General features: G+C 36.7%; 2 protein-coding genes across 15 annotated transcripts in view; one reads left to right on the top strand and one right to left on the bottom strand.

Annotated features, from left to right (window-relative positions):
* LOC129035560 (zinc finger protein 283-like) overlaps positions 1 to 12006 on the bottom strand; it is a 112732-nt gene that overhangs the window by 31750 nt on the left and 68976 nt on the right. For 4 of the 11 annotated variants that reach the window (XR_010126109.1, XR_010126112.1, XR_010126114.1 and 1 more), the window contains 3 exons: positions 7728 to 7828; positions 7475 to 7588; positions 529 to 7130 (listed from right to left, as the gene is read on the bottom strand). Coding sequence is in view for 1 of the 11 variants with exons in the window: in XM_054486075.2 (XP_054342050.1) it covers positions 7030 to 7072 (43 nt within the window). In the remaining 10 variants the exon portion in view is untranslated. The other 7 variants (XR_010126110.1, XR_010126113.1, XR_010126115.1 and 4 more) reach the window with 5 other exon arrangements.
* PDE5A (phosphodiesterase 5A) overlaps positions 1 to 12006 on the top strand; it is a 134009-nt gene that overhangs the window by 108272 nt on the left and 13731 nt on the right. For all 4 annotated transcript variants that reach the window (XM_063664062.1, XM_054486069.2, XM_054486071.2 and 1 more), the window contains 2 exons: positions 791 to 885; positions 8831 to 8918. In XM_063664062.1, coding sequence (XP_063520132.1) covers positions 791 to 885; positions 8831 to 8918 — 183 coding nt within the window. The remainder of the gene's footprint in view (positions 1 to 790; positions 886 to 8830; positions 8919 to 12006) is intronic.

The following is a 12006-nucleotide window of genomic DNA, read 5'->3' as shown; positions in this document are numbered from 1 at the left end:
AAGAGCTTCAGATTTGGAAGCATTTTGGATTTCAGATTAGGGATACTCAACCAGTGTAAGAAATCATGTAAACTTATTTTGGGGTAGGGAAGGTCATTAGGATTATCAACACTGAAAACTATCCTTGTTTTCTGTGAGGAATAACAAAATGATGACTTTTGTGTTTGTTGTAAAACCTATTTAGAGTACTGAGAGTTCTAGGAAAATATAGCTGATGATAATTTTAACTTTTTTTTTTTTGCTAATGAAGGGGAACAGTATTAATGATAATACTCATAGCAGATACTAAAAAATAACCTATATTTAGCTTGAGAGTATATTATGTAACTTTTTAAAGCCAAGTTTTCATTTCAAATCATTTTCTTTCTATTGTTTTGCTTGAATTAACATTGTCTGCATTCCTTAAGGACACAGCAACTGATAGCAGAGAGTGAACAGAATCTGCAGGGAATTAAAAGAGGAAAAAAACAATTATTTAAAGTTTATTATGATTATTTCACATAATAATTAAGAATTAGCAATACTTACTATAGGTGGACAGATTATTAATTTATTGAGGCATTTCAGCTTTTCCTGTTGATAAGTGACATTTGTGGTGATCCCATGCTGAATGACAAAGGACAACTGATTCCCTGAAGAATAGGATTCTAGGGTTAGTCCTTTGTGACTACAGAGAAGTACGTATGTAAAGCACTGAGGGGAAAAAAAAGATTACTGAAAAGAGGTAATATAATGTTCTTCACCACATTATATTTGTTCTCTCTTTCCTCCAATGTCTTTGATCATGCAGAACAAGCTGACTGACCTGGAGATACTTGCATTGCTGATTGCTGCACTAAGCCACGATTTGGATCACCGTGGTGTGAATAACTCTTACATACAGCGGTAAGACTTTCCCAGTAAAGCAAGAAAATGTTTTCTTTTAATTGTAGGGCTGTATTTTTTTTAAGTTAAAGCCACAGCAAAGTTTGATGGTACAAAATTGCAATTGGTCAAGGTCCCATAACATACTCTGGTTATATTTAAAGGAAATGGAAAAAATAATGCAGGTTAAGTATTATGTTTATAATTTTTCAGCCCTGAAGTTCAAAACATATTTATGTTGAGAATCTTATTTCATTAGATAATTACCAGGAGTTTTACTTTAGTTTATATACATCCAGCTTAACAGCTTCCTTAGAAAACTATTAAGACTAGTTTAGAAAAGGTAACATTTCACCCTGCAGTAGAAAAGATAATATTTGAAAAGTGCTTAGCTTGGCCCTACATACTTATTAAGTGCTCAGTAGAAGGAGGCTTTTGGTCTTAGTGGAAGCTACATAGCACTCTGTTGGAAAACTGGGCCTCTGTCTAATTTCTTTATACCATTATGTCCTGATCTGTAAAATGGAGATAATAGTTGTAAAAGATAGTGCACATCAATACCAAGCAGAATGCTTGGTACCTATTTAAGTCTTAAATATTAGAAGCAGATGCTAGAGATGTACCATCATCAGATGTCTGCTCATTGGCTGAGTTTGAGAGTGAGACACTATCCGTTAGGACAAGTGTTTCAGGCTCCTTTAAGAGCCATACTTAAGTGGCATTTGAGATGACAAATGAGAGGATAAAAGTGACATCACTTTTCATCAAATGTTTGAGCCACTGTGATATTTTTATTTTCTTATAGGAATTTAGTTGAAAGGTCTACATTTTAAGTGCAAGACCTCTTACTACTGAGCATTTTTTAAGTACACAAGTGATTCAACTAATGGACAGATCTCTCAAGGAAATTCCAGATGTCTGATATCTAGAGGGAATTTCAGAAAGCTCTCTAATCACATTCTTCTTATCTAAATAAACGGAAAACTTCATGTAGAAAGAATTGTAGTGATGTAACAACCATGTCCTCTGCTGACCTTTGATGGGAAAAGATAGCAAGCTCTTGCCTGAGTATCAGAGTCTGGCTGTTTCCTCTTGAAAAATCTCATGTTTTGGAGAACTGACTGGGTGAAATGTCCTTTGTCCCCTGTGCTTTGTCATGTGATTGCAATCCTGAGCCTCACATAGACACAGAATAATTATGAAAGGGGACACTGATATGAAAAGATGTATAGTACAGAGTCAAGCCACATAGTATGCCCCTCCACAGTCAGCACAACCTAAAGATCAGAATAAGTATGTGCTACACTGAACATAATATTTTTGGTATGTGGATTATTAGTGTATGGATTGCTCTAAGATGCTATATTGCCCTGCTTTAGAGTGAAAAAAAACACTCAACTATTTTTTCCTTTGTTTATTTAAAAATAATTACCCCGAAAACATCTGGAGAAACGTCATCTTCTCCAAAAAAAAAAAAAAAAAGAAAAAGAAAAAGAAAACGTCCTGGGAAAAAGTCATTGACTGCAGAATCTTGCTTTCACACAACACACCACAAAGCAGACTTCAACTTTAAAAAAAAAAAAAAAAAGTTAAAGCAGTTTCAAAGATTTTTATTTCTTCCTACATCCCTGTGGTTTCAGTAGAGGAAACCAAGAATTTTCCAGGGATTTTTCTTTTTTTTCCTTCCTTGCTGGTAAATGAGTGATATTTAAAGTAGAATTTTCTTAGCCAGGGGACCCAGGAAACTATGAGTACCATAAATATTCCCATGTAAAGTACTATCTTCTAAAAAGGTATACTGTGTCCAGCCCTCATCAGATATTCAAACTAATAGTTAGAGAAAATCAAAAAATAAAACAATGCACAGAGATGAAAGTAATTTATCAAAAAGAGAAAAAATGGTCATGTGGTAGCAAAGTTAGAAACTGAGATTTTCCTCATTCATTCTTGAACATCTTTTCAGAAAATTACCCTGAAATTACCTTGAAGGAAGATATTTCTTCAATAGGAAGTTGCCCCTTGAGTCATCATTTGATTATTTTATGCCTTCTCTGATTAGGAAACTACCATTGTAGAGGAGTTCTACAGGTATGCCAGTGGCATATATGAGGGAAGAGTTCACTGCTCATGCTTACTTCTCCCACTTGGGTGAATCAAGAAGAGAATGAGGGCTGGGCGCGGTGGCTCACGCCTGTAATCCCAGCACTTTGGGAGGCTGAGACAGGTGGATCACGAGGTCAGGAGTTCGAGACCAGCCTGGCCAATATGGTGAAACCCCGTCTCTACTAAAAATACAAAAAACATTAGCCGGGTGTGGTGGCGGGTGCCTGTAGTCCCAGCTACTTGGAAGGCTGAGGCAGGAGAATCGCTTGAACCCAGGAGGCAGAGGTTGCGGTGAGCTGTGATCTCAGCACTGATGCCAGCCTGGGCAGCAGAGCGAGACTCCATCTCAAAAAAAAAAAAGAATGATCTCAGATAGATACTGAATTCTTATTTTAAAAATAGGCAGTAATAGGAACAAAATAGCTAAAGTGCAGACAACCACTAGAGAAAACACAATTGTAGCATTTGGGTTATGTAGAGAGATTACCTGCATTAGGTCTGCATTCAATATAAGAAGACTGTTGTAGACGCATTTATTTGCTTAGATTCAAGTTTTGTGTTGATAAGTAATGCAGTGAAATTATGTTATATTCTAGGCAGATAGATAATGAATAATTATTATACTAGGGCTTTTGCCCTTTGCAAGGCAGAAAGAGAGTGATAGAAGTATAAAATGTGATTCTTGCCATTAAGAATTGTCATAGTCTCATGAAGTAATAGTGATCACTATAAGAAAGTATCTAGTCCTGAGTCATTTAGTGCATGGACTGTAAGTCTTCAGCAGAGAAAACTGGTCAAGACAGATGTAGTACATCTCCATTGTTAATGGAGGAAATGAGACTTAAACTTGGTCTTAAAATGTGGGTAGGATTTAGAAAGGAGAAAGGATAAATATATTTCAGGAGCACCATGAGGTAAGCATGTTCTTGGAATAGTGGTGATGGCTAGCTTGACTAGAGTTAGAAGGTTCACACTGATTAGGAATGAAAAAGAAGAGAATGAACAAATGGAAACTTTTTGACGCAGGGTTATAAAACTAAGCAGTGCATTATAGATTTGATATGGGTGGGAAAAAGGAGCCACTGCAGTGTGTAATAAACACACAGTTTTAGGAAGGAAGTCTGAATGTAAGCTACTAGGTGAATGGGTAGAAATTAGAACCACAGAGCTCAACTAGAAAGCTGTTACAGCAAGTCAGGTATAAGCTGAAAAATCACATATTGGCTAGAGAGAGGAAGAGACTGAAGGAAAAAAAAATTTTAATTTAATAATGAGCAGCTAGTTATATATAAGCATGAAGGAAGGAGATATGACTTCTGGTCCAAGAAATTGGAACAGTGATGGTGCCATTGATGAAAATGAAAGAGCTGGGAAATATGTATATGTGTGCATTGAGAGAGAGGGATGGCAAGAATGGAGGTTATGGGAGTTTTGGCAATAAGTCCAGTAGAAGATAATAAATAGGGTGGTAGTTAGAAGTGGTAAAATGATCAAGCGAAGTGTTTTTTTCAAGGTTAGAGATGCAATAAAATCAGGGGGAAAAAAATCTCCTGGTAGCCACAATCACACTGTATATTTGTCCTGGGAGAACTTGTTCTATCCCATGACTGTCTTCTCTGCTCTAATAGAGGACAGAAGTGAGCTGAAGTCATGGTCTGGCACAGTGGGAATAGAGGGTCAGCAGGATCTGAGAGACCTAAAAGGGCACTACACACAGCACAAAATCATGTGTGAAGTTCAAACTGGGTAAAGTCCATTTTAAACATGAATGAGATGATCTCTGGTCAGGTTGGAGATCTTGAGAGCCTGGAGATCTGACTATGAATAAAGTGAAAGTTAAATTCAATTAGTCCTATGTCAGTAGTAAATACTAATAATAGAAGCTAAAACTTTATATAAGCCTTACGCCATTTGAAACATTTTTGCACTTTTTATATATTAGTTCATTTAGTCCTTATACCACCATGCAGTGGCTGTGATGGTTATTGTAGTTAAGAGCCAACTTGAGCCAGATGCCTAGCTTCAAATCTTGGCTTCTCTCTCCTCTTACTCTGTGACCTTGTGCAAGTCATTAAACTTCTCTATGTCCCTGTTTACTTCTTTGTATAACGGAATAATGAAAATACCTATCTTCTGGGATTTTCATAAGGATTAAAGGGGTATAAATAGATGTAAAGTGCTTAGAACATTTCCTGGCACATGTTAAATGCTCTACAGGTTTTAGCTATTTTCACAGGGGAATGTTCTTAGCAACAGACAGGAGTTCAAGATCTTGCTTTGTCCTGTGGTGAATAAAGGGAGTGGCAAAAATACTGTGCCCAGTAGAACCTAGTAGCTGTGGAACAAAGAAGCGGAGCCCTGTCCATCATTATGTGCAAAGAGATAATCAGTAGTGTCAAGGAGGTCAGAGAATTCTGAGATCAAAAGGTGAAATGAATCATCATTATGAATATTTATGTCATTGAATATGATTATAGACAATGAGAAGGCAAAAAAAAAGGTTGATTGGGAGAAGGCAATAGTGATGATTTGAAGAGAAATGATGAAGTAAAGAACTAAATGGGATTGAAGGTTACAAAGAGGTTGTTAGAGAATTGAGCCCAGAGTAATATATATGGCTAAGAAGCAGAACCAAGGACGTTGTTTGTTCTTGGTGACATAGGAAGACTGGGGTAGCAATATGGTTCCCCACCCCCATGGGGCTTTCATCTTCTATAGATTTCTAAGGCTTTCTATTTCTAAAATATTGGTCTGATTTCTGCATTGGACATCCTAATACTACTGTCAGAGATGGACCAACAACTGTGCAGAACAGAGGAAAATGCAAAGTGAGTATGCTGTTCCATTAGTGCTCACTGACAGCAGTGTGAGAACAAAATTCTGTAGCAGTGGTGGTTTAAATGGGTCCTTCTGATGCAATCTTAAATAAAGAAGCCACATAGCCTCGTGTTTGAAAGAGGAAAATGCAACAGATAGAGAATACACTGGTTTCCATGAATGTTTTTATATACAGGAAATTCGAGGCATTTGTCACTCTGTTATGGATTCATAAATCTGTATTTTTAGAATGTAAGTAAAGGCAAACACAGTTTGCATTCATCTATCTCAAGCCAAGAATTTTCTCTAATGTGAAACAGTCCCTTCTGCATCATCTAAAAATGTAATGTGTGTTTGAAGTTCTAACTTGTTTGTGTTATATCCACCTAATTGCATTTCGTAGTCCAGCCCCTAAGTAGGTCAATGAGTGGATACTGTGTGCCTTTAAAGTACTTTGGTATCCTAAGACAGTGTGATGTGTTGAAGAGGATATACTTGAATGACAGCTCTACCATTTATATCAACCTTGAGCACATTATTTTTCACTGAGCCTTTGATTGTCTAGAAAGCAAAAAGGTGGCAACTTTAGAGAGGTCTCAGCTGAGGTTACCCTGGAGACACAACCTGAGATGAAAGTCAGTGTGCATATAGGTTATTTGTGAATATGACCCCAGGGAGCAGGAATGCAGAACTGGGAAGGAAGCAGGGAAGAAAGGAAAGGCAGTAGAGGGATGAGTTATCCAGATGTCCACCCATACTGGTGCTTAGTCTTCCCAGGCGCTTTTGAGGAGTCTTATGAAATAAGACCCAGAACTGTTGACTGGCAAGACAAAGGCAGTTGTCCCTAGGTCTTTGTACCCCCCTGGTCCAAGGTGGTCCACAGGCCTTCACTCTTTGACACTTTCAGGTTGAACAAGTATGAGTGCAGAGAAAATTCCTTTGGGCACCAGCTGTGGGGTCAGAAAGCTCTAAGGCAGAAGTGAGAGGTATTAAAGGTAGGCTGGGACAAAACACCTTCTAACTGGTACTTGCGTGAAGTCTGTTACAGCGTGCATGAAACTGGACACTACATCAGTGGATGAGTAAGAGGTGGGATTGAGGGTTTTGATGTGGTAAATGGGAATGCCCTGCACAGGGTTATTGTAAAAATTAAATATAATAAACTAAAAAAAATTAAAGCAAACTACCTGACATGTTATAGGCTCTCATTATAGGCCATCTCCATGGATGATCTCACCTACTCACATGCCAGGATTACCATCTGCATGTTGGTGCATTCCAAATCCATATCTCCAGCCCAGAACTGAGTTCAGATATTTATATCCATTTGGGTCTATTTCAGGCACCTTAAAATGAACAGATCCAACATTCAGCTAGTCAGGTTCCCCTGCTTCATCCCCCATCTTTAATCATCTTCTCCCTTTTCCTGTGTCAGTAAATGAGGTCAGCATCCCAAGGCAAAAAGTTTAACATTCATACTTTTTCCCTTTATCTCTCTCATCCCCTCATCTCCCTCATCCCACTCCTAGTGAGGAGTCATTACCAGTTCCTATCTGATCTACTCTTTAACAGCTCTCAGATGTCTGCTTCTCTTCCTTTGGGCTGCTACCACTCTAATCCAGGCTCTCTCTTACTTAGATTACTAGAAGTTTCCCAGTAGTCTCCTAACTCCCATAGTCTCGATACATACGCAATCCTGTTTCCAGTAAGTTCATCCTTTTTCAGAAATATACTCGTGTTACTCTGTTCATTGTCATCCCATTTTCTGATGCTGAGCACAGAAGCTGATCCATAGTCCAACTCACTAAATATGGAAGGAGCAAAGATGACAAGAAGGGCAAGAATTAATTTGGGAAAGGTTAGGACAACAGTAACATTGGTAAATCAGCAAAATAGACAACACTTTAAACAATAAGAATAGATGAGATTATCTGTCCTCTTACCTTTATTTTCACTTTACTATTTTCTTTTTCCCTCAGGTTTCTCTCAGTTTACCCATTTTTCCCCCACATTACATTTCTTCAGTCTTAGGTAGCTTCTCTATCTTCAACAAATTAAATGCAAAGTAAAATAATGATTCAGATAGTAATAGGAAGAAATAACAAATCAGTTGTATTATCCAACACTTGTATATGGAGCTTTACAATTCACAAACCCCTTTCCTATAAATTTTATGAATAGAGGCTTTCAGAAACGTCATCTTTTTCTTATGATGAGATAGTGAAAACTATGCTTAATATTCACATGTGAAGGGTCATGAGAAACATGAGGTGGAGGATTGTGCTTGTCGTGCTTTAAAGCTTTATTTGCGACTGTCTCAGAGATATAATGAACTGAGTATAATATCCTTTCCTTTCTCTTCACTCAGCCAAAGGGTCTCTACTGCTTCACCAAGTTCAATTAGCAGAACTAGCAGGATATTCTGCACTAAAATGACCTGGATCCCACATGGGGAACTTTCCAACTCAGCCATCTCCTTCCTTCCTTCCTTCCTTCCTTCCTTCCAAGGGAGCATGTGCACCGACTATCCCTCTTTTTCTTGCCTTTCATCAATCATACCTCAGTTAATTCCATCTCAGTCAGTCCTTTTCTTATTTGTGGGCACACATGAATAAGCTGACCTTTAGCCTGAACATTATTTCAGAGGAAAAGCTAACATGAATTTGTTTCAGATTTTATATCAATTGCAGTTTTGAAATTGAAAAATATAATTGGTACAACTATTTCAGAGGGTTTTTTTCCATGTTTGGAGGTATTAATTTTTTTGTCTTTACTCCTTACTTCTATTTTAATCAGTATTAAAACCAATGAAATTGTTCATACTTTACTCTGGCAATGGTCACATTGGTATTTGAAAACAATTTGACTCTGTATTTGTTTCCCAGAGATTACCTCACACTTTTCTCAGTAAAAGGAGAGAAAATTGTTAGTTGATTAATTTTGTGAAGTAGCCTCTTTTTTAATTAAACAGGAATAAAATTGTACTGATAAACTGGCATATTAAGGAAACTGATCTTTTTTCCTTTCTTCAACAAAATACTTTCAGAAGTGAACATCCACTTGCCCAGCTTTACTGCCATTCAATCATGGAACACCATCATTTTGACCAGTGCCTGATGATTCTTAATAGTCCAGTAAGTACCTAATTTATTGTTGTGGAATTTTAAAAGAGAGCTTTATAAATTCAGTTTTATTTTTAGTTCTTGGATTTATTCCCAGCATCATAAATTCTTGCACATACTTTATTCCTTTTTGGGTAAGGAAGGCAAAGCCAAAACATTTGAGATCCTCACAGCCTCACTTCTCTAGACAACCAGAACTGTCTACATGTTGCCCAATAAGGGAAATTTGGTTATTCTACTCTATGTGGCTATTCCAAATTAGAAACAAACAAAATGTGTATTTTGTGGCTCTCAGTTAATTCTGCTTTTTTTATTTAATCAAATGAAGTGGTTTCTATAGCTCAAGCATTTGCTTTCACAAAGCAATACCTTTTCTTCTTTTTATTGAAACTTTTTTTTTTTAAAGTTTCTGCTTTTTTAAAAAATTCTTTTTTGTTTAATCAAATGAAGTGGTTTCTATAGCTCAAGCATTTGCTTTCACAAAGCAATACCTTTTCTTCTTTTTATTGAAACTTCCACTCACTAAGAAAGAATTTTATTAAAGAATAAAGCTATTTAACTACTTGGTGAAATGAATATCAACATAAGAAAGCATATGCTATGCTATGTTAAACATACTTATGTTAAGGAAAACAAGATTAAAATAATATGCACCAGGATATTAACAATGGCTGTGCTGGTGTAATGAAATTGTTAATCTTTTTTTGGGGGGGATGGTTGTTCATTATTTACATTATCTGCTGTGTGTATGTGTTACCTTAATAATAAGAAAAAATGAAAGTTTTAACTATTACATTGAACATACACAATGCATGACATATAATCTTAAAGCAATTTTACCACAATATTGCTAAGTTTACTCAGTGGGGCTAGTTCTTTCCTGAGCCCTGGAAAAAAATTCAGGGATTCCCATCACTTTTCTGGTCACTATTTTATAAGTAAAAGCCCTCTAGTTACTTTAGGTTCCAACATATAGTATAGAGTTCTCAAATCAGAAACCAAAATGTGTACTCCTGGGTAGCAGTCCAAATTTTGAACATGATTTAAAGTTTCAGGTTTTCTGTTACTGCACTGGTAGGCCTCTCCCATTCCCTACTTTGTGTTTCTTCTAACTCCCTCCTCTCTCCCCAACCTCCATGTAGTTTCTTACCTCTTCATACTTGGAGAATGGGAAGGGAGAATAGGTAAGAAACATCAAAACATTCTTAACAGACTGGTACTGATATGAGTCCCTTGCCTTTTAGACTTTCCAGACAAGAGTCAGACACAAGTCTACTCTAGCCCCACCTCCACCCACTAAATGATAGGAGACATACACAGGAACTCCACGCCCCTCTCTTACCTGAGGTAAAGGGGAACTCACTCTCACGCCTCCCTCAACACCTCAGTGTCGGGGAGGAGTTAAGAGTTATATAGCCTGTTTTGGCAACCTCCTTATAAAGTCTGTATATGGTCTAGTACAGATTGTTTTTCTACGACATGTGATTGTTTAATGTGAATTATATCATGTGTGATTGGGAGGCAGAAGAATGGTATCAGTATACTATAGACGTTCTATCATTTCATACACAACTTCTCTGGGGTAAGAGGTGCCAGAATTATAGAAGTTGAATTCTGACCTTCAGCAATAAAGAAAAAAGCCCTCCCTTTGGCTCGTGCATATACAGCCCTTTCCATTCTATCTTAGGACTATTAAAAATGAGCACTTGCACCTGAGGCTCTCTCCCTTGCTTTGGACTGCTGTAGCCTCTCGGTAGCTTGCTCTTCTTTCAATGCCCACCTTAATAGCAGACTTACTGTCTCAACAATAAATTCTATATGCATTATTGCAGGGCCCCTCAAACCAGCATTTCTACTTGATTGTTTTTGTCCATCTTTAATGTCCTCAGAGGCAGCCTCCAGACCTGCCAGACTGGCCTGTCCAAGTTACTTCCAGAGGAGCCAATTCTTGGTTTAGTTTGTGCTCTGGTTACAAAGTTGCATAGGTGTTGAGTGGTCTTTCCCAATACCATTTTTTCACATAATCCATGTTATTTTTAGTGTACAGTTTTTCAGAACTGAAATTTCTCAGGAATGTATATGTCATATTATAGTAGGAACATCTGTACTTTTGCTATCTGTGTGTTTCCACTAAAACTTTCATTTCAGTATCCCATTACAAATTTAGCTCCAAAGAAAGAAAATATGCTAACTTTTTTAAAAGCATATTTTACAGTATTCCTATCAACTGACCTGTTACTATATAACTTATTATGTAATATGTTGTTACTTAATATATAAGGAATCTGATTATCTCTATGGCTGGCTCAAATTATAAGACCTATCTATATATTCTATCTTTGTAAGCATAATTACACAAGAAGTTATATCCTCAGCTTTTGAGAGTAAAAAATAAAAATATAGCACGAAAAGACATTTCATCTTCCACTTGAAATTATTTTATCTTAAAATAAGTATCAGAAGGTATTTTCTGAATAGTTTTCTGTTTAGCCTAGAATCTAAAATGATTTAGTATTTAAAAATAATGTTTATGGTTGTAATTATAGATTATTGTCATTAATTAGATCCATGCCACAATTTCAGCATCTAGTTATCCTTTAACCAATGTGTTTTGGCCCCAGCCTAACATACCCAGAAGTTCTCCTGTCTTCATAACAAATCCCTTGCCTTCAGATCTCATTCCTAAGCATCTGGATTTTTTCTTGGCCCTAAGATATAGGAAGCACATCTGACTCAACTTATAGATGTTGTTTTGATTGTATTCTGAGTGCATGGTCTGTGTATTTTACTTGGTTCAAGATTGGAGGACCACTATGCTTTAAATTACAGATAAGAAATAAAAAATGGTTACATAGTGAAAACTTTGAATGATTTGCACATGGATTAGCTACCTTTTAAATATTCCTTATAGATGTTTCAACCCAGGCTTTCTTTCACCACTGACCAGTAAGCACCCTTTGGCTTATGCCCTTTACCCATCCATATTAAGATGTTCCTAAGGAATATGCACTGTTATCATAACCGACCAAGTTAAAATTATATAAATTTGCACCAGAAATGTTACTGGATTTATTTAAAATGCCATAGAGAAGTTTAAAAA

Source organism: Pongo pygmaeus, chromosome 3 (assembly GCF_028885625.2).
Source record: "Pongo pygmaeus isolate AG05252 chromosome 3, NHGRI_mPonPyg2-v2.0_pri, whole genome shotgun sequence".
Classification (NCBI taxonomy): domain Eukaryota; kingdom Metazoa; phylum Chordata; class Mammalia; order Primates; family Hominidae; genus Pongo; species Pongo pygmaeus.
The sequence above is the reverse complement of the archived record's forward strand: the minus strand, read 5'-3'. Positions and strand labels throughout refer to the sequence as shown.